This window comes from Drosophila arizonae, chromosome X (genome assembly GCF_054131065.1).
Source record: "Drosophila arizonae isolate 15081-1271.41 chromosome X, UAZ_ARI_1.0, whole genome shotgun sequence".
NCBI classification, from domain to species: Eukaryota; Metazoa; Arthropoda; class Insecta; order Diptera; family Drosophilidae; genus Drosophila; species Drosophila arizonae.
This window is the reverse complement of record NC_142927.1, coordinates 23153664-23177164: the sequence shown is the minus strand read 5'-3', so window position 1 is coordinate 23177164 and position 23501 is coordinate 23153664. Positions and strand designations below refer to the sequence as shown.

Below are 23501 nucleotides of genomic sequence, written 5' to 3'. Positions count from 1 at the left end.
AGGCAACATATTCCAATATATTTTGAAGATTACTCAGTAAATATTGTAAATATAATATTGTGCAGACTATAGTATTTGTTGTACTCTATCACTATGAGCTGACAGCCTAATATGGCTAAATCGTTTCGGTGCTGATTAATCTATCTCAAAGGAATTCAACCGGCTCATCAAGCTCGAGTGTAACAATGATGTCATAGGCGCGGACTTGAAGAACCGTGTCTTATTCAAGTGCCATGTAAATGTTGTGGGATTGTAATTGAACCAACTTAAAACAAGACCTTATAGCCACCTATTTATTTAAATTTCACAAGCAGTCAACGGCTATTTTTAGCATCGATACATTGGAGTGCACGCGGAGTATCGCTTCAGTATTTTATCCGCTAAATAGCAATCGCAGAAACAGCTGATTGTGCGTAGTGTTGCTTGTTAGTCTATCGATGTCTATCGATTAGTTGTGAACATCCCTAGAATGCGCGAGTTGAGACCAACAAAAAAAATAACGCTGCTTTTGGAGACAGATCGAACGGCGGTGTACAAGCGCGGACCGCAACGCATCCAAAGCCAACAACAACTGAAATAAACAATCATCGTAATAGTGTGCTTGCCCAAAAATAAAAAGCGCGTCGAGTGCAACGGTGTCACTAAAACAGACTGTTAACTTCAGTGCAAGCAAACAACCCCCGCGTCGGGCAACCATTATAAATTATACTAAAAAAAAGCAGTTGTGCTCTTACCAGCGGTGGTTGTGATGCTGGACGCAGACCAGCAATGCAGCAGCTCTAACAAAATCAAATTTAACCGTTTTCGTAGAGTTTTTTGCGCGTAAAGTTGATTGGAGAAAACCTACTTAGTGTGCAGCATAAAATTGAAAGAGCAAAACGTAAGTGCACTCTGGCGGTCATATATAATCTATGCGTGCATGTATTGTATAAGTGTAAAAGAACAGTTATATGTTTAAAGTTCATTTGAATGTGCGTTGCACTATTTGCTGGCCATAGCTGTACATTGTGTGTGAGCGAGCGTAAGAGTTTGTCATGCATATACGGTTTTTGTCTCTCCCTTTCTCTCTCTCTCGCTATGTGTGTGTGTGTGTGTGTATGCAGCTGGCCATTCGTATGGCTGCTGCGCTCCGCCTAGCTCTAGCAGTGCGTGCGTTAGCCTATAACTGTGTGTCAGTGTGTGAGTGTGTGTTTGTAAGTGCACAATAAGCCAAACGACAACAACCCATAATTATTGTAAATTGTTAAATTAAATATTTAGTGAGCAGCAGTCGCTAATAAATCTATTGTTTTGCTCTCTTCAACTGGCCATTTGCTTCGGTGGTGTCCTTGACATGATTACGTTTTCCGTTACGCTTTTGCTCTTTAAGCAAGGGGGCCGTTCGTTTTTCATTGCGTATGTGTCTATATGAGTCTGTGTGTGTGCGTGTGTATGTCTATCGATTACTGCCTGCTGGTCCTGTTTGGCTTTCTCACTCGCACGTGCACGTGAACTGCCTCACTTTCTCTCTCTCTCTCTTTCTTGCCCAAAAAGGGGTGGCAAAATTATGTTAATATTTTTGTATACTATTTATACCCTGAACCCATTTTCAATGGGAAATCAGGGTATAATGGTTTTGTTGAAATGTATGTAACAGGGAGAAGGAGGCGTGGCAGACCCCACAAAGTATATATATTCTTGATCAGGGTGACGAGCTGAGTTGATTTGGCCCTGTCCGTCTGTCTGTCCGTCTGTCCGTCTGTCCGTCTGTCCGTCTGTCCGTCTGTCCGTCTGTCCGTCTGTCCGTATGTATGAACGCGTCGATTTCCGAAGATATAAGAGCTAGAGACTTCAAATTTTTTTTAAAATGTCCGTAATTACAGCGCGCATATCAAGTTTATCATTAAAATTCGATAACTCATCCCGATCTTTTTTTATCGATAAAAAACCTTATCGAAAACCAGTTATAAAATTATATCTTCTACACCTTTATTGCTAGAGTCTCCAAATTTTTAATGTATGCTTACATGTAATTTATACAATTTCGGTTTTTGTTAAAATTTACCCCCCACCCTTAAATTCTGCCCCTCACCCTCACTTTTGTAAAAAGCGTATTTCAAATACTAGAGACTTGTGCTTTGGCAATTACATGCATATCCATGCTATAATCATAATCTAAAGGTTTCATGAAGATCGTACGTCCATAAAAAAAGTTATTAAACAATTAAGTTCTCATAGTAAGCGCACACTGCAGCCCATGCGTGTTTATGCGTGGGTGCTTGTGTGTGTATGTGTTTGTGTATGTGTGTGTATGTGTTTGTGTATGTGTGTGTGTATGTGTATGTGTGTGTGTATGCGTTTGTGTATGTATGCGTGTGTGTGTGTGTCTGTATGCGTGTGTGTGTATGTATGCCTGTATGTGCGTACGTGCCTGTGTGTGTGTGTGTGCGTGTTTCTTGTGTAAGCTGAAAGACGCGAAAAATTATTGAAATATCTATTGCTCCAAGGGTTCAGGGGATCTCGTAGTCGAGCAGTCTCGACTAGAGCTTTCTTACTTGTTTTTTTTTTTGTTCCTCTGTTGTCATGGAACATGTGAATTGTTGTTATTTTATTTTTTTTTTTTATTTTTGTTGCTTGCTCTTATCATTATGTTCTCACACACACGTTCCACGGTCCGCTGCTGATAACCCACCGCAAGAGTAGATGCAGCCAGAGTCGAATGGGGAGTGCGGTTTATTTTCCCTCTTCTTCTTCTCTTTTACTTGTAAATTGTCACCCGTTCGCTCTCTACTGATTTTACGCTCGCTCCACGAGTATTTATAGCCGCCAAAGTTCAAGTGCAGCGTCTATCGCTGTGGGAGCCACAGCTGTGTCCCAGTTGGTGGTGCTCCGTTTTGTGGCATTATCTCAGCGTCTATAAATGCCAGGCGGGGATTTTTTTCTCCAATTTTTCCTGAACTTTGACTCGGAATGAAACGACAAACTGGGAGCGCCAGATCTTCCCACGTAAGGCTAGCTCCAAAAAAAAAAAAAAAAATAAAAAAAAAAAAAAAAAATAAAAAAAAAAAAAAAAAAAAATACAGTATGCATACGCTATGTTCAACTAACAATACAGTGGATTGAATTAGGTACTATGTTTTAGTTTTCCATTGCTTGATTTCCTCGGTTGCTCCATTTTATGTATTTGAAGTCAATATTTGGTTTTCATTAGTTTCTAATCTTCTATCGCTCTGTATACCCGCGCTGTTCAGCATCTCCCTTCACTGCGTTGCCTCTCGAGGCACGCTCTCCATACAAAATATACGGGCTATTATTGGAGGCGTTGCGTAATTGCTTTAGTGTAGCTACATTCATATCCATATCATATATGTGTATATATACATACATATGTATGTACATGTATGTGCTTTAAGTTTTTGAAACTATGCTAGTTATTAGAAAACCTACCCAATATACTCCATAAGCATGGCGTAAATTGACATACCTGCCTATTAAGTCTAGCTGTAAACCAAAGTCTAGAAGTCTTATATAAGAAATTCCCGATTTAGCAAAAAAACACAGCAAATTTAACCTAACCAACTAACTAATAGAAATCCTCATCTATCCTAGACTCCATCACTTCCTTGTTAGCAAATCTTCTACCACTTTTAACTAATTTTGCAATAGAAAATAATCCTAAGGAGCTAAATGTATCGTATATAGCTAAAGCAATTCGATCTGTAACTCCTTAATTGTGACCATCCTTCTATAGTGGAGCTATCTTGATGAAACTACTCTTTCCTCTTCCTGAATTGTATAGTATTTGATGTTGATTGGTTCTTCTTTTTCCTCCTTCGCCTTCTTTGAACAGGATTCTATCCTTTCAGTTCACAGACTATACTGTTCCTTTGTTTCAGATGGATCAGTGGAATCAGTGGAATTATGAAATGGGGCTTTGGTAAAATTAATACTAGAATACTCATTGCTAGGTGTTACTTAGTCCCATATTCCCCCTTTTCTCTGTCTGTTTTCTAGTTGAGTGTATCGATCGAATTGAAATTTACTTCGAACCATGTACGCAATCAAAAAGTTTTTGGTGAGGCAACCTGCGATTCCAGCGAAGCTCCAACCCGTCCGTCCTCTGCCCCCTGTGCCCTGTTGCCATGATCTACATCGCCCCTAGTGGCACTTGTTGCTCATCGAGTCATAGCTGGGCTGGGCTGCATGCTCGAACAGGCAAGTCCCTGGGATTGACTCATTTCACATTTGTGCCCGCATTGTTTGTGTTTGTGCTGCGATAAGGGCTTATCAGTGCACAGCACGGAGCGAGGCTTACGTCTGAACCACACTAACGATATATAAATATATATGTGTGCGTATGGATATGTGTGTGTACCTGACGTTAGCCGCCGCTGCTACTACCTGCCGCAGAGCTAAATGTCAAAGTCTTTGACTGTGCCAAGTCAGTCAGTTGATGTTTGCCCTCGTAGTCAGTTCGATAAATTCTATATTTGTATATATACATATATAAATCCATAATTAGTTAATTATATACTTGTGCATATATATATATTTATGTATATATATGCGCTTATACAGTGGTGTACATGTGTAACGTTAGAGACGCGTGTATATATGTGTGAATTATATGTATATATATAGATACATCTATGTATATTTTGTATCCAATACCTCAAGACATCCAATTCAATCAAAAGTCAACCCAGAAGACGAGCACACACACACACCCACACACATGTGTCTGTGTCTGTTTGTGTATATGTGAGTGTCTAAGGTGAACGCGGAAGTGCTTCAAGCTGCTTGCATTTCACGCTGCACTGGGTATGTATAAGCCGCGAATCCCCGTCCTAGCCACGTCTCTCTCTCGCTCTCTCTCTCTCTCGCTCTCTCTCTTGACCAGGCCAGCAGGCAACAGTTAACGCCCAGCCACTAATTAGCAGTGAGCACGCCAATTGATGGGCTGCCCAGCAATTGAATTGGCAACGAGTTGGCTGACGTCTAAGCCTGGCCAGAACCAGTACACCAGCCCAATAGATGGCCAGCTTCTCAGTATGCGCGTCGCATGCGTTGGGCATAACATTCGAATAACATGACAGGCGTTACAAATGGACAGCAGCGACACACGGACAGATAGACGGACGGACAGGCGGACGGCCGCATAGACACCCTATATATAGATTGATACGCCCACCAGCCCATGTTAGCCAAAAGCCAGCCAGAGAATTTGCCCAAAACTAGCTGTCGTTGATCGGCATAACTTACACTCTCTCCCTCTCTCTCTCTCTTTCTTTCTCGCTCGCATTGTTTCACATTTTGGCCATATCTTGAAAGCCTAGAACCACGTTGTACTCCCTGCTGTTGCTAGACGACGTTGATTAATGACCTGACTTGCAAACTGTCGACCAAAAAACAAATTACAATTTTATTCAAATTTCTAGTCGAGTTGAAATTGATGGGCTGTCGCGATCAAATACCCTGTTAAAAGCTCGGCTTGGCTTTCAGCTATTAAATATAAGAATAGAAGATAAACATATTATAAATATATCAAACAATAGATAGATATAGACATACCTAAAAGCTATATAACTCCATATATTCACGTCAAGCAATATGCTTCGATTGAGCCTCTGCCCAATTACAGGGTATCTGCTTGAGATATGAGCAAATATTAAAAACATTTAAATCAATCCAAATTAATTTCAACATAATAATATATATTTTTCGTTCTCCCTCTCTCTCTCTCTCTCTTTACAGCGCACCGTCTCGATTTAGATATATATCTCGTAGATATATTGCCAGCTCCATATACATGAATGTATAGCAACAAACATCCATAATACCCAATTATATATGTATATACATATATATAAATATATATTTTGTACGATTCGGCAATACCAAAGTTTAACATAAATAGAACAAGAGGAATAATAATAATAATAATAATAATAGGAAGAAGCAACAACAACAACGGCGGCAGCATCAGAATCAAGAAATAGCTAACGACGACGAGCTTAGGAATATAATTTTTTGTTGTGGAAATATTTGGCATTTTGTTGTTGCAATTGGTTAAAAAGCAGAAGGAGAGAAAGAAGAAGAAAATAATTGGAAAACCTTGCTTATTTTTCCATACATTTTGTGTTTTGTTTTTGGCAACGTTTTGTTCTCTTTTTTTTTTTTCTTTCGGCTCAAAACGCGAACTGTGCAAATACCGTGTTGTATTCCAGTTAATCAAATCGACTCGCATTACATCGAATCGCGATTAAAGCTGAGCATTCACAATAGCCAATTGTGTAAGCAACAACAACAACAGCAACAACAACAATAATCAGTTACAATGTTCAGTCCGGAGTTTGAGAAACGCATCCTGAAGCACTGCAGTCCCGTGGCTAGAAATCTATTCGACAATCTGGAAGCGTCCACAACGCCAACATCGTTGGATCGTTTCATACCCTGCAGGTGAGTGAACCTTTGCGCCAAGCCGTTAGTTTTTCTGCTACGTCACCTTTTCCGCTCACTCGCGAACAGCAACTGCAACAACAACAACAGCCAGAAGAACAATAACCATAAACAACAACATCGTGTGCTGTTTCCCGCATTTTCCGCCTGGCTGCAACTCGTTGAGCTAACGGAACTGCAAGCAGCGCCAACACCCAAACATGAGACTGTCTGGCCAGCAGTGAAGACTCGCCTGCCTATCCCCCGTCCCCCCATTGCCTACCTACCTGGCCCCCACCTGTTGCTAATGAGCTTGCCTCACACAGACAGCCGTCACACACACACACACACAGATAGATGGTTATCATTAGTATCTGTGCGTTGTTAAACACTTCCGCATCTTTCAGTTCGTCTCTTTTCCCGAGCTCACCTACATTTTGTGTCTTATTCAATTGTTTAACTTTTTTCCTACATCTTCAATATACTTTAATCAAATTTATAAAGAGTTTGCTTTTAATAGTTATCAAACTACATAGATATCATCTAACTATATGATAGTTATGATAGGCTTTCATGGTACTTCATATAGCCTTCATAGAGCTTCCGGTTACACTCGATTTCCTTTTCCGTTTCATTTTGTTGTTGATTATCGTTTTGGTAACATTTAACAGTAACTAAGTAAAGCTATTAACAGTATCTAGTAAAAGTTGCTGTGCCAATTCATATACCCAAATATTCAAATATTATCTATTATACAATAGTAACATAATTTTAATGATACCGAAATAGAAGAGTTTTAACAGCTAATAGATAATGTATCGATTCAATTCAAAATCGTTTACCTTCTGTTAGCTCTAAGCAATTTCTTTTCCTGCTAACCATTTGCTCTTAATTTCTAATCATTCTCCACTTAGTTTTCAGTCTAAAGTAAATTTGAACATTGGATTGACCATTTTCACTTTACTCTTAATGCAATGTAATCTTCATATCTGTCTCTCTGTCTCTATCTCTGATTTTCTCTCTTAATAGTCGATGTATGAATAATTATCACTCACTGTTAACTCACTGTTAACATCTGCTGTTAAGTTAAGAAGCAGTGGTTTTAGCTTTCTCCCTTTCCCTCTGTCTCTGTCTCTCTCTCTCGCTCTCTCTCTCTCTCTCGCTCTTTATCTCTTTCACTCCCTTTCCATCTCTTTATTTTTCTACGTCTTTCTCCTCTCTTTTTTCCATCAATCTCTCATTCCCCTGTCTCTCTCTCCTTCTCTCTGTATCTCTCTCCCTATCTCTTTGTTTCTGCTATTACCTGTTGCTGCCTTTGATTGAATTGTCCGTGTCCCTTGCAACTGTTTGTCCCTGCCCTTGCCCCAGTACCCGCCCCGCGCCCGCTTTCGCCCTTGCAGTCAGTCACCTTGCAAAATTTGCTTATGAAATTAATTTATTGTAGGTGGAAGTAAATGCTTCAAATGCGTTTGCCAGATAAGCACTCAAGGGAGAGCGGGGGCGAGGAGGGGTTTAGGTGTAAAGCGGCAAAAGACGCAAGTTGCATTCATAAACAGTTTGTTGTGCGAGCCTCTCTATGTGTGTGTGTGTGTGTGCAATGCAATTCAATAGCCCTCTTCCTGTGTGTAGCCCCCTCTAATAAATAAAAATTTTTTTTTTTTTTTTTTATACCCTGAACCCATTTTCAATGGGAAATCAGGGTATAATGGTTTTGTTGAAATGTATGTAACAGGGAGAAGGAGGCGTGGCAGACCCCACAAAGTATATATATTCTTGATCAGGGTGACGAGCTGAGTTGATTTGGCCCTGTCCGTCTGTCCGTCTGTCCGTCCGTCCGTCTGTCCGTCTGTCCGTCTGTCCGTATGTATGAACGCGTCGATTTCAGAAGATATAAGAGCTAGAGACTTCAATTTTTTTTTAAATGTCCGTAATTACAGCGCGCATATCAAGTTTATCATTAAAAATCGATAACTCATCCCGATCTTTTTTTATCGATAAAAAACCTTATCGAAACCCAGTTATAAAATTATATCTTCTACACCTTTATTGCTAGAGTCTCCAAATTTTTAATGTATGCTTATATGCAATTTATACAATTTCGGTTTTTGTTAAAATTTACCCCCCACCTCTAAATTCACCCCCTCACCCTCACTTTTATAAAAAGCGTATTTCAAATACTAGAGACTTGTGCTTTGGCAATTACATGTATATTCATGTTATAATCATAATCTGAAAGTTTCATGAAGATCGTACGTCCATAAAAAAAGTTATTAAGCAATTAAGTTCTCATAGTAAGCGCACACTGCAGCCCATGAGTGTTTATGCGTGGGTGCTTGTGTGTGTATGTGTTTGTGTATGTGTGTGAGTATGTGTGTGTGTATGTGTGTGTGTGTATGTGTGTGTGTGTATGTGTGTGTGTGTATGTGTGTGTGTATGCGTTTGTGTGTGTATGCGTGTTTGTGTATGTATGTGTGTCTGTATGCGTGTGTGTGTATGTGTGCCTGTGTGTGCGTACGTGCCTGTATGTGTGTGTGCGTGTTTCTTGTGTAAGCTGAAAGACGCGAAAAATTATTGAAATATCTATTGCTCCAAGGGTTCAGGGGATCTCGTAGTCGAGCAGTCTCGACTAGAGCTTTCTTACTTGTTTTTGAATATTTTTTGTTGTCTGTCTGGGGGGAGGTTAAAACTCTCTCACACTTGGCCGCCGCGAATTTCATGGCGAATTCGCCAGGTTAGCAAATCGCAAAATCAGAAATCGCAAATCGCAAATCGTTGCGAATTTGTCAATTTGTGCAAATTTAGCGAATTTGACATTCAAAATATGAATTTCTGTTGCTGCCTTTTTGCACGTTGCACACGTTTTTTATGTTTTATGAGCAACAATAATAACAATTGGCCATCCCCCGCTCGGCCCCCTCTGCGCGCCAGCCCACTTCCCACACTACATTGTTTGCATTACGTGTGGAGTCAGGTACATAAAGGAGGAGTTCAACGGGGAGGCGTGGCTGGGGGGCGGAGGTGACCACACCATGCACAGACACGAAGGGTGTTAAGAGTCATTGGGGTCCCCAGCGCGCCAGAAACGGCGAACAATTGAATTTGAACGCGTTTGCATAAATTTACTTTTGCAATTGTTGTTGTTGTTGCTGCTGCTGTTGTTGATTGTATAAATAATTTATATTTTGGCAAAACTTTTTGCCATGCTCTGTGCCTTGCGCTTGACTAAGAGAGACAAATCGATGACTGTGCCTAATGCGATGGCCACGACTAGAAGCTGCCCTAGGTCTATGGCTAAATTGTGGAGAATAATTAACGGAACTGTGGCTTAGATAATAGATGGAGGCATCAAGCGAAAGCTGCCAAAATTCAATCAGGCAACAAATGAAGCACTTCAGCTTGATATATAGTAACGATGGTGTGACTAATAAGACTATGCTCTAGTCGGAAGTGTTCGACTAGTAAATACCCTGCACTAAATACCCTCCTCACTCTCAGCTTAAATTACATAACAAGTAACACGTGCTAAAGCCCATGCACACACACACATACAGGCATACACACACACATATACACTTTGTTTACTACGCACCTTACGCAGCTGTTGCGCTTGGACTACCTGGGCTTTACAATGGGGGAAACTGAAGTGCTAGTTGGACTTTCTTAATGAAATTCTCAGAGTGGAATAATAACATCCAGGTGTTTATATGCGCCAAAGTACACAAATGCTGTATTAAATAGGTTTCTTGGTGTTGAATGGCATGAGGAAAGGTAACCAAAAAGCGGCAATGTAATTTCAGAGTTTTCCCTCTTATTCTATATAAAGCTGTACTTCCGCTTCATATGCCCATTTGTCATTGATATTCCGTTTACAGGGTATATGCAGTGAAGCAGTTAGCGAGCCGCAGAAGAGACATTTGAAAACGAAAATCTCAGTCTGCTGCTTTCATTTACATTAATTGCAATTATTATCATATACATATTTTATTTATTTTTGCTGCAATCTAATCCTTCTTCTTCTTCTTCTTCTCGCTCTTTTCTGCAGGGCTCACAACAATTGGCAAACGAGCTTTGCCTCCATTAACAAGTCGAATGATAACTCGCCGCAGACAAGCAAGAAGCAGCGAGATTGTGGAGAAACGGCACGCGATAGTCTGGCCTATTCGTGCCTATTGAAGAACGAGCTCCTTGGCTCGGCCATAGACGATGTGAAGACCGCCGGGGAGGAGCGCAACGAGAACTCCTACACGCCGGCGGCCAAGCGCAGCCTCTTCAAATATCAATCACCCACCAAGCAGGTAAGCTTCACCCCCCCACATACTCTCCGGTGCCCCCTCGCAAGAGTTCCCCCTCTCAAAGCCCTGCCCCTACTCGACCTGTCTCTGACTTTGGCAATTGTGAGATACTTTTGCAAATATTGCATTAATTGAGTTAGCTCTGTCGGCCTTATCATATTTATATATATACATATATATGTTTTTTTTTTTTTGTATTTTTTAATATTTAATTGAGACTTCTTTTGTAAGGTGGCGATGCGTCTGAGTGGACTACGAGTTGAATGCACTGCGGAGCAGGTCATGGACTCAATGTGTCTAGAGTCTAGAGTCTGCTTGAGACTCTGGGAAAATGTGTAGTGCTCAGAAAGATTTTGCAGTTATATATAGATTTATATAAAACTAGTATGAGAGAGAGTTAGAGATAGAATATTTATGGAACTGATAAGGAAAAGTCTTGATCAATCTTAATAGATACTTGATGCTAAAGATTTATTCGATATCTCTTTGAAATATATGAAAGTTAAGAAATTACATAAAATATAATACAATAAATAAAAAATAATAATAATAGTAAAAATAAAAATAATAAAACAATATTCTAATTAAAACTTCGCTATAATATTAAAAAAAAATAAATAAATAAAAAAAAAATAAAATAAAAATAATCTAATAACATAAAAAGTCTAATGAAAAATTCTCTATATTATAATATTAAAAACTTCAAAAAATAAAATAAACATAAAAATAGAGTAAAAATTATATAATGAAATAAAACTAATAATAAAAAATATTCTAAATAATTTTTAATTAAAAATTCGCTATATTAATATATTAAAAACTAAAAAAAGAATATAATAAAATAAAATGAATAATAAAAAAGATTCTAAATATTATCTAATTAGAAATTCTCTATATTATAATATTCAACAAGTAAGAACGTTGCAGTCGGGCGTTACCGACTGCGGAATACTCATTCACATCCCATCAACAATTTAGTAGTTAAGTTTCGTTCTAATACTGTAGAATATACAGGTTTTTCCGATTTGCCACGCCCCAACTGGGCGTAGACACCTCATTTTTGGTCGGTTTTTAGAAAGAGATAACGATACCCTAACTGCAAAGTTTGAATGCTTACCCTAAAAAAATGTGAAAATTACAGGGTATTTTTCGATATGCCACGCCCCTAAAGAGGCGTAAAAATTATTTTTGGGGAATCGATAGAGGAGGCTACCAGTAACTCAACTATCCAAATTTGAAGCTTCTAGCTATTATACTTTAGGAGATATAAACTTTTGCGGTTTGCCACGCCCCCTGTGGGCGGACATATATCCGACAAAACTTTTTGGTCTTGGGTGATCAGTCCGAGTATATATACAAAATTTGAGGTCTCTGCCATCAATAGTGTCCAAAATATAGGAGAATTTAAAAAATCACTATATCTTCAGGTCCGATTTGCCACGCCCCCAACGGGCGTAGACTTATAATTTATCTTCAGACTTTATAGAATCATACCATTAGCTGACGTGCAAAATTTCAGCATTCTAGGTTTACAACTTTAGGAGATACAGTTTTATCCGATTTGCCACGCCCCCAAAGGGCGTAGATATATCCGCCATAGCTCGTGATCTTGGGTGGTCAACGCGGACCTACATACCAAGTTTCAGCTTTCTAGCTCTTCAACAAACATGATTTCTGGTATATCGTAAAATGCATTTTCCGATTTGCCACGCCCCTAGTGGGCGGATCGGGAAAATTTTAACACTTTATAAATCGGAGATATACACGAGTATGTGTTCCAAATTTCAAGTCTCTAGCTTCAATAGCGCCGAAATAGATTGCGTTCATACGGACAGACGGACAGACGGACAGACGGACAGACGGACAGACGGACAGACGGACAGACGGACAGACGGACGGACAGCAAGACGGACATTGCACAAAACCAATATACTGATTCACTTTCGTGAATGAGTATAAAAATTCGAAATATGCTAATATTCAGATATATAATTATTATGATATTCAAAATGTTGAAATATTATGATATATATTTCGTAAATTGGACGGACAAACGATCGCATATCACAGATCTCAGATAAGCTGGAGCTGTCTTTGCTTTATTAAGCAGCTGACGCATAACTTTTGTATGTATGGGCGGCTGGGGTAGGCGTGGCAGCTACTGTCTAGCCTTTGTATGATGTGCGTACGTGTGGCCAAATGTATTGGCCATTATTTATGGCAGCTACATTGCGGCCGCACATAATTGAATTATATATGATTTGTTATGACCACGAGCCTGCTCCACTCCCCCCCCCCCCTCACCTCTCCCCCACATTCCCTAAATAACCGAAATATGAGAAATAACTCTTGGCCACATTTGACTGCCGATGCCGCTGGCAATGCCTGCCCCGCCCAGCCCCCACTGCCCACCCCGGGGAGTGTTCACTGTTTTGTGTTAATTGTGTGGGCGTGATGTAGATGAATGGCCGCTGATTGAGGCGACAATTTCCATAGGTTATGGGCCTCCGGTTTAGAAACCGCTCGCAATGCGAATTCATGAGCCCATTAATCAAAAACCCCAAAAAGGCCTCGCTACATTTCTATACCCTGTAAATGGGAATAGCTTAGAAGGCTCAAGAGCCTTGATATCTGCAAGTATGATAAATAAATATATCTCTCAAATTTTACAAGTTTCGATTGCCATCAAGTTTATCGCTTATCGATAAATATCTGATATGTGACTTCTACTGTGCTCTACTCTCCGTATGTCTCTCTAGAGAAGAGAAGACTTGATTAGTTAAGCATAGTAAAGTTTGTAGTTACAGGGTATCGTCGAGTCGTGTGCAGTCGACTGGCAAATGCTTAATTTTTTCGTGAGTCTTGCTGCCAAATAAATATGGCCAGAATATGGCATGATAATTTAGCTGCCGGGCACTTGCTTATGCTTATGTATGTGCCCCTGCCCCTTGGGCCATGCCCCTTGGCGTGTTCAGCTGGTTGCCTGAAGTCACGATCTCGATGTGCTCCGTTGTCTGGGCTATTCAATGCGTCCGCTTATTGACTCAAGTGTCGTTTTAGACCACTGAAGTAGTTGGGCAAATGAGCCGCAGACGCAATTCCTCAGCTCGAATCGCAGAATATGGGCTTTGTTCTTTTATTGTTATTGTTGTTGTTGTTGTTGCTTGACTGGCAACTGGCAACTGGCAACGTGTCAACTGTCAAAAATTAGTCAAAGCAAAAGCCAACAACGTTGAATCCACTTGGAGACGTGCGGCTGTCGGCGCAGCAATTGAGGCAGCATAAATCTGATAAGCGCACAAATATGTCCAAGCCCCAAATGCTGACGAAGACGATGATGAAGACGAAGACGCGCGCCATTGCACAGATCTCTGCCCCAACAATTGACCAGTTGTGCAGTGGCAGCAGCAACTGGCCACTGGCAAGTGGCAAGTGGCAACAGTTGAATAGAAATGGAAATAGAAATAGAAATAGAAATAGAAATAGAAATAGAAATAACATCACAAGATAGATCTAAACGTTCAAACACTTGAACAAATCAAGAACTAAGAACCGGCTGTACCAACAACAACAACAACAACAACATTGAAGAAATCAAAGTGTGTTAACCCCAAATCGAGCTGAACCGATCCGGTCTGTAAGCGTGAGAAAGGGACGGAGCATGGTCAGGGGATGGGGAGGGCAATGAATGAAAGAAAGAGCCAAATATTGAGGTAAAGCAATTTTTCATATAGATATCTCCCATTCCACCTGACGCAAACAGTTTTCATAAAACCGGTTGACAGCGATTAATAGACAAATACAGCAAATAGATACGACAGATAGGCTCTTAGATGGACAAATAGCTAGAAAGGCAAATATAAACAACTACAAAGAAGAGAAGAAAACAACTATTCAATGAAAAATTAAATACATTTGTTGTATTGGTATACATGATAATCTTATACATGATAAATATTAGTTTTTTGTAAAAACTAAAATACAATAGACCCAAAGTATGTTGAGAGTATATGGATTAGATAGAATAGATCTTTTATATGTCCTATTCTGAAATATACATACATGTATATGTGGACTATATGATAAATATAAAATTTGATAAAACAGTAGAAATTATTGAAAGACAAGCAAAATTGTATTAGGAGTCTTAAATATTATACAATATATTATATATATTTTATATTATATTATAAATAATATATAATGTAATTTACCACTTTCAATGGATATATGCCGTGCAAATTAAATATTTAAAATCAGGGTTTAATTATTTATATTTTAATATTTCTGATTCTCAATATAGTTTTTCTTGTATTTCAATAATAGAAATATAATTAATTTACTTGAAATATATGTTTAAAATTTAACCTTTACTCTGGTGCCTCCTAATAAATAAAATTAAAAAAAAAAATTTAAAAAATTAAATAAAAATATTATAATAAATTAAAAACCCAATTAAATAATATAAAAATATGTGCCACACAGAGATAACTTATTCTACAGTTAAATGAAAAAGAAGTAATTGACAAAGTCTTTCCAGAAGCATTTTTGCCTTTGCTTTAAATGATATATGTAAATAATAGATCAAATAGGCAAGTGTATGTCAGCTATAAGAAAAATGAGGAAACACTAAAACATATACAAATAACGCAAATTCAAAGCCAAGCTCAAGGCAAAGTCGCTCTTATAGCTCCCCCTAGGGCCCCCTCATTTTCAATGCTCTCCAATACCAATTGTTCGTGAGAATCACCGAGTAGGGCAATTATGGAAGATATAGTTTTTCACTTTGATTGGTCTCGTAGTGTTTCAATGAGTGTGTAAACTCTACTCCAGCTGCCATGCGTTGTCTATTCCAGCCATCATCCGATATCTGTGTATATATCATTTTTCGCTTTAATTGAAGTCTTAATAGTATTTCCATTGGCGTGTAACCCCTTCTGCCACATTGCCTATGTTTACGCTAGCCATCATACGATATCTGTTTATATATAGTTTTGCACTCCACTTGAAGACTGAAGTAGTGATTCAATCGATGTGTAATTTGTTCAACAGCTGTTTATATAAAATATATATGCATCATATAGTGTATATACATTTTTCCCACGTCTATAACACTTTGGATTCTTACAGCATTTGTAGCGTTAGCTTTTTGATTACACAATTAATGAGATGTTGTGCTGCGATGTCTGCAATTAACTACCTGTGTAACGTAACGAGGTGCGCGAATGTCTTAGTTAATGGATTTTATAATCTGCACAGCAGTTGAGTCAGTCAGGCGGGCGGGCGGACGTACGGACAGACTTGACTCCCTTTGCTTTGAACACTCATAATTTATTTATGGTTTTCTGATTTGTTTTTTATATTATTATAATAATTGTTGTTATTGCTGTTGTTGTTGTTGTTGTGCTGTGTGCTGGTTTTCCGCGTGTTTAGAAAATCTGTTTCCAACGCCGCTCGCTGAGCCATCGCCAATTATGAGCCAAGCCAAATAGACAACAGCAAAAAAAAAAAAAAAAAAAAAAAACAAAAACAATAATAAGTAAATAAATAATGGAAATAAAATAAAAAGCCGTCGCTTTAACAGCCTGTGCACCTGTATCATAGAATTGTCGAAAGGCGAGTCTATCCCGCCACCTGTGGCCCGACACTTGTTTGTTTTATTGTTATTATTGATATTAATTTATGCAGCAGACATTTGCATTAGCATAAAATTAAGCTGGCTTTAAGCTTGGCCAGTTTGGCCAGCATGGCTAATTTAGTGATTCAGCCGTATTGTGTGGGGCAGCTCTATATGGACGCCGACAGGCTCAAGCCAAACCCAAAAGCCATTCGCTTTCCCATTATCATGATCATTAACATTCACATTTGGCCCCCGTTCCCCCTCCCCAACTCTGGTTGGGTCAGCAGCTGTGCTGCCCCCGCTTTGGATCTGCTGCCTCTGCTGGTTGGCTGTTTATTTATTTTATTTATAAACTTTGCCTGCCAAGCGCCGCCCACAAAACACTTTAACAACAACAACAACAACAACAACGCCAACAAATGCCGGCCGGCAACTTCACCAGTGTCCATATTTCATTGCCAGCGCTTTCAATTCAATTGAATTCTTTCGGCCCGCATTACGTGTTCCATGCGATTCCATTTCGTTCCATACAATATTCGCATCGATCTCTGTGAAACTTTTACTTTATTGGCCGCCATGGCGGCCATTTTGTTTAACAGAACGGAGCAGCGCAGATCTAAATGATCTGAGAAAGATATAGAAGATGAAGACAACAAAAACAACAACTTTTCAATAATTGTATCTGGGAGCAATGTGATTAAAAAAAAAAACAAAAAATAAGCATGGGAGACTGTACTTTCTGTGGGAATATGAGAAAATAAAACGTTAACAGCAGTGGGCTGTTAGCGATCTGCGCAGAGGCTGCTCGACTCGCAGACACCCTGTACTCGGTTGGACTTGAAAGATATAGCTAAACATCTGTTAAAGATAGATTAGATTAGATTAATTAAGATATTCGAAACAATATAGTAGGGAGGGCTAGCTTAGCTGGGGGCACATCTACATATAATATCATTTATTTCTTGAAGATGAAATTTAAGAAATGTTTAAAATTTGTTCGTATGTAATGTAAAATGTAATCTCATTATCATTAATTAATAATTATACGTTCCATTGTTGGCTTATAAAAATATCAGATTTTAAATCTTCTCAAGCATCGAAATTGCAGATTTCATGATTTCATATATATATATATATACATATGTATATTATTCCAAATTACCTTTGTATATGTCAACCTCTATATGCCACCAATATACCCTGTAATATCAGAGGTACCAAAGTTTCCCATTGCAGTTTGACTTTTACAGCTGAAGTCGACTGCAAATTATTGAATTTGGATATGAATTACGAAAGATATCTATATGTCGGTCGTTCATTTATCGTTTGAATCAGCTTTACAGGGTGTTTGCGTAGTTTATTAACGACAAGAACAATGACAACGTCTGTTAACTGATGACGAATGACACATTCAAATGACAACAAACAAGACTACAACATAATAAGAAGAAGAAGCCGTTGCCAAAGGCCACGGCCGGGCCATAAACAGACAGCTACAGAGGCGGAGATAGAGAGAGCAATAGAAAGATTGAGAGAGAGAGAGGGAGAGAGAGAGAGCAAAAGATTTAATCGAAAAAGCGTGGAACCAGATTTGTTGTATGTGAATTCAGAGTTGGATTTCCTCTTTGGTATTTGTTGGCAGTTTCACAATTGAATTTCTAATAGGCTTAGACGCACACACACACACACACACACACACACGTGCAAGCAGGCACTTGGCATCGAAAAGCATTTAAATTTAATGGCAGTTGCTTGTACGCTTTATGGCCCACAGAGCAGGCGAGACGGGACCGGAGTCGTCGGGTCCGGCGTGCTGCTCTGCTATTTCAAAGTGCTTCAGTACGCTGGCCAGTACGCTCGCCATTCCCAGAAAGCGGAAACCCAGAGCAACAACAGCTAACAGTCCAAACAGAGCCATTAAAAATTTGTTATTTTTTTTTTTCTGCTTTTTCTGGCCAAGTGCAAAGTGAGCATTAAAAGCCATATACTCTTCAGCCAGCCCGCAGTTGGCGTAATCTTCAGCCATTGAAGCGACACGCAATTTGAGACGCACACTCACACTCACACACACCACACATGTAGCACACACTCACACGCATACATTTCTCTCGTTGTTAATGTCATTAAGTTCGGCGTACTTTTGTTTTTTCTTCAACTCTCTCATCGCATCGGTTAGTTCATAGTGGACTCGCATTTGCCCTCTGCTAATTGAATTAAATTTTAATTTGCCAAACGCATTAAGAACACAACCGAAATTCCATCTTAAGTCATCATTCAAGCACGCTTATCGCACTCAAACACTTCAAAACTTACATACGTCCATCAGTATTTTGTTTTTTCCCAAAAAAAGTGGGGTTTGTCTGTTCTGTTTGTCCGGTTCTTGTTTGCCCTTTCGAGCGGAAGTGCACGCCCCAAGGCTTACGAACTGCTGACCACGTAACGCCTGCAATGACAAACGATGACAAATTTCGAGGTAAATCGACTTGATTAACGAAAAAAGAAAAAACAACGAGAAAGCGAAGTACAAATTTTGCCAACCTGAGAAAAACAAGATAAAAGACTGTTTGCAGTTCCGAAAGTTAGATAAAGTGTTGCAGATAAAGGGTTTAAGATAAAGGACTGCGACTAGAGTCGAATATAATGGAAACCAAAATTAGATACAGGGATTACAATAGGAAGCTAAATGAAGCCTAAAAGAATGTATCTGCAGCAGCTATAGAATAAAGGAAGTCCAGTTCAGTTGGTTGTATAGTCTAAAACTGGTGAGAAGCTTAAGCTTAAAATTCATTACAAAGAGCCGGATTGAACACAGTTTCTAATTTGTTCTAAAAACTATATTAGATATTATTCAAATCTTATAGCAACAAATCTTATAAACATAACAGAATTTCAATAAATATACAGTAGTATACGGTTATAACGACTCCGCTTATAGCGTCCGTACGGTTATTGCGATGAAAATGTTGATCCCTAGACAAACTTAAATGAAGAAACTTATATGGTTATAGCATATTCAGGGTATAACGTCGTTATAATCTAATTCTACTATATACATTATTAAAAATAATATATTGCAATGTAGTATGTTATTTATATGTATTCATTTATATAATATATCCAAGACGTTAGGAAGTGCCTTGACAGGTTTGGTTAAGTACCGCACTACACTAATCTAGAATCTAGCATTTGAGGATCAGTTCTATTTCAACTTCAATCTGATCTTAATTGTAGTCGCTCGTTTGATCTAATCAAGGATACTTTTAATCCAGTCTAACTCCCAAACAACGGATCGATGCAGCTAGCTCGAGGCTCGAGCTCTAAACCCATTCAACATTTTGTGATCCGCATTGATGATCAGCTCTCATGTAGAGTACAATATGAGCATTGATAACTAACCTCACGATCTATTGTTTGCTTTAAGATCGCATTTAGATCCTAAAGGCTGCCCACAGTCGGCATTGCTGCAAGTAGCCAATGATGATTGGACTCATCTTGCTGCGGTTGCTCTGTCCGAATGTGGGGCACACGCAACTGTTATTTCTTGCATTTCAAATGGCGCATTGCGTAAGCAGCCCTTGCTCTATAGGAGAGAGGTGTGCGAGTGTGTGTGTGTGCGTGTGTGTGAAGTGCCATTCACGCATACGCTTAACACACTTCTGTCGTACGCATTTTCTATGCAAACGAGCGGAAAGGTGAGAAGAGGGGGCTACACGCAGTGCGTGTCCAAATGCAAAAAAAAAAAAAATGTAGGCGGCGAAGAGAGGGGAGGGGTTGGGGCGTTAGGTTGGCAGATCAATTGCGGACGCGGTCGCTGCTTTTAGCACGGTGGCGTTAATTGCCATGCCAAGTACGCGGCGGGCAAACAAAGTTGCCAATCGCTTCAGCACAGAGAGCGACTCAGTGCGAGCGAGACAGAGAGAGGGAGAGAGAGAGAGAGAGGGAAAGAGAGCGAGCGAACCATTCGAGTTGGTCAATTAGCTGCTTGGCCGCAATTGCAACAGTTCTCTAATTGATGTTTACCCTTGCCTTCTTCGCAGGACTACAATGGCGAGTGCCCGTACTCGCTGTCGCCCGTGAGCGCCAAGAGCCAAAAACTGCTGCGATCGCCGCGCAAAGCCACGCGCAAGATATCTCGGATACCGTTCAAGGTATTGGATGCACCGGAACTGCAGGATGACTTCTATCTGAACCTGGTCGATTGGTCGTCGCAAAACGTGCTCGCCGTCGGTCTGGGCAGCTGCGTGTATCTGTGGAGCGCCTGCACCAGTCAGGTAAGCGCAAATGCAATCCTCAAGCTGAACTGCAGTGCTAATTGGCTCACCTTCTGTCCATGCAGGTCACCCGCCTGTGCGATCTCAGTCCCGATTCCAATACAGTCACATCTGTGTCGTGGAACGAGCGCGGCAATACGGTCGCCGTGGGCACACATCACGGCTACGTGACCGTTTGGGACGTGGCAGCTAACAAGCAGGTGAGTAACGGAAGGCAAACGAGAGGGGTGGACAAGTGGAAGATGGCAACAGATCCATTGACTAATAGAGAACGAGTAACCAGTAACGAGTGAAGAGATGCAGGCAAAGATCAGCGAGCTATAGCTCATTTTAGGTGTATTATATGAGCTATATGTATTATATGAGATATTAGACGAGCTAAAATCATATTGACAAGATGAAGAGAAGTCATATAGAGAGCTAGCGATGAGTAAGGCGATCATAACTGTGGGAAATGTAGATAGAACCAAGCAGCGAGAGAGAAGCAAAAAGAAGCTTGTCAAGTGCGAGAGGGAATAAGAAGTCAGCAAATGAGTAAAGACCCCATGTCTGATAGTTATGTGTATATAGCAGTAGGTTTTAGGCGACGACTGGAGGTGACGAGTAATGAGTGAGCAGTAAGAGCTGTTAAGAGAATAAATTACAAGTAGGATTAGCCAAAGGAAAGATGTAATAGAGATTGTGTGGGTAACAACTGTGTAAAGCCTTAACTAATGAAATGCTCTGTTTGCTTGCAGATCAATAAACTGAATGGACATTCGGCGCGTGTGGGCGCACTGGCCTGGAATAGCGACATTCTGTCTAGCGGTTCGAGAGATCGCTGGATCATACAGCGAGACACACGAACGCCGCAGCTACAGTCGGAGCGCCGTCTGGCCGGACATCGTCAGGAGGTGTGCGGACTGAAGTGGTCGCCGGACAATCAGTATTTGGCCAGCGGCGGCAATGATAATCGACTGTACGTGTGGAACCAGCACTCCGTGAATCCAGTGCAGTCGTATACGGAACATATGGCCGCAGTGAAAGCAATCGCCTGGTCGCCGCATCATCACGGCCTGTTGGCCAGCGGCGGCGGCACTGCGGATCGCTGCATACGCTTCTGGAATACACTGACGGGCCAGCCCATGCAGTGCGTGGACACCGGCTCGCAGGTGTGCAATCTGGCCTGGTCGAAGCACTCGTCGGAGCTGGTCTCCACACACGGCTACTCGCAGAACCAAATTCTCGTGTGGAAATACCCGTCACTGACGCAAGTGGCGAAGCTAACGGGTCACTCCTATCGTGTGCTATACCTGGCCCTCAGTCCGGATGGCGAGGCGATTGTCACCGGCGCCGGCGATGAGACGCTGCGCTTCTGGAACGTCTTTAGCAAGGCGCGCAGCCAAAAGGAGAACAAGTCTGTACTGAATCTGTTTGCCAACATCAGATAGATTCGCTGCTCAGATGTGGGTGGAGGGAGGGGCGGCACGCTCGGACAAATCGAGCGTGCGTTGACTGAGCGAAGCGCCAAAGGCAAGCAACTAACCAACCAACCAATCAACCAACTAATCAAACAACGAATCAACCAATTAATCAGGCAATCATTAAGCTGGGGACTTCAGCCGCATCCACATAAGGCGCTATGTTGATTTAACAATGTTTACTAAATTTATGTTAAACTTAATTGTCGAAGTGTTTTAGATACTTCTCTCTATGTCTAAGTTTTGGGCCGGGGCAAACTTCTGGTAAGAATTGTGGATTAACTTTTGAAAGAAAACCAAAAATCAACAATGAGAAACAAAATATTTCGTAAATTCAACTAAATTTGGATCGGTGCAGCGCTATGATATCTATTTAAAAGAAATGAAATACAAGCCTCTAACTTAGTCAAATGATCCAATGAGCCCCCTCCTCCAACTGCTCTCTGGATGCTCCCAGAATATAGCTATATAATAGGTCCAAAAATTATAGTGTTTATGTCTTAAGTATGTATAGTGTTTATTAATCAATTCGCTAATCTTGATCTAATTGTAAATCTAATCCAAGAACCAGAACTGATAAACAAACTAAATGCAACAGCTCCTAAACTTAACTAATTGAAATCTAACATATATATACTAGATATAAATATGCATTTTTTCTGTTTGTATACTAAAAGAAAAAAAATATTAATATATATATAAATTGATTTTTTTTTTTTGGTTAGCTTGTAAGCTTAAATAATTTGCAATCGCAATATATTATATATTTGTTTTTTTTTTTTCCTCTTAATACACACACACACACACACACACGTAACACATGTATATTTAATAAATTTATACAATTTCAAATGAAAACAGCGTTTTACTTGATAAAAGTATCGATTCTTAAACTGATTTCAATTCGTATTTGAATTTTAGCTTGGACACGAACCACACTCACTTGCCTCTACAATTTTGCTTTGTTGAAGACACAGATTTGACGGCAGTCGTAGTGTAATTTCTATCATTCTCAGTATTACGTGAATAATGTATTATATATAGTATATTCGAAGTAGGACGCGTAATTATACGTTTTAAGGAAGTATCGGCCATGTCTAGTGGAACTTGAATTTCAGTTTGGCCACACACCGCACATGTATTCCATCTATACTGTTCTCACTGCTTGGTTGGCAACTTTGCTAAACCAATTTAAGTCGGCAATGACTTATGCTCTTTGTTAATTACTATTGGCAGCGACACTTTTGTCAGCCTTCATTTTATTTTACGAACATATGTATATATTCAAATTCATCATTGTACATTCGAATTAAATTACAAGAACACTTATGCTGCCTGAATCGCTTACATTAATATTCCAAAGCTTAGCTTTGACACTCACCCCTCACTAACTTGCCATCCACATTACGTCTGTTCCAACTGTTTGGTTCGTATCTTTGCT

At 39.9% G+C, this 23501-nt stretch overlaps 1 protein-coding gene across 2 annotated transcripts; it reads left to right on the top strand.

Annotated features, from left to right (window-relative positions):
• Nucleotides 1-442: 442 nt before the first annotated feature.
• On the top strand, nucleotides 443-22763 carry fzr (fizzy and cell division cycle 20 related). 2 transcript variants are annotated; one of them, XM_018014245.2, is made up of 6 exons: nucleotides 443-880; nucleotides 5734-6438; nucleotides 10460-10712; nucleotides 20367-20600; nucleotides 20666-20800; nucleotides 21338-22763. In XM_018014245.2, exons 2-6 carry the CDS (start codon nucleotides 6317-6319, stop codon nucleotides 22028-22030), a joined length of 1437 nt encoding a protein of 478 aa, XP_017869734.1. In that variant the 5' UTR covers nucleotides 443-880; nucleotides 5734-6316; the 3' UTR covers nucleotides 22031-22763. The 2 variants fall into 2 exon arrangements, with proteins under 2 accessions (XP_017869734.1, XP_089331969.1); XM_089475843.1 differs by lacking the exon at nucleotides 443-880 and adding an exon at nucleotides 4422-4800.
• The last annotated feature ends 738 nt before the right edge of the window (nucleotides 22764-23501 follow it).

What these genes read in the sequence shown, in the direction of transcription:
- fzr (XM_018014245.2), top strand. Translation starts at nt 6,317, where the DNA reads ATGTTCAGTCCGGAGTTTGAGAAACGCATCCTGAAGCACTGCAGTCCC. An exon ending in GGAGCGCCTGCACCAGTCAG is followed by an intron (nt 20,601 to 20,665) that starts GTAAGCGCAAAT and finishes CTGTCCATGCAG; the next exon opens with GTCACCCGCCTGTGCGATCT. An exon ending in ACGTGGCAGCTAACAAGCAG is followed by an intron (nt 20,801 to 21,337) that starts GTGAGTAACGGA and finishes GTTTGCTTGCAG; the next exon opens with ATCAATAAACTGAATGGACA.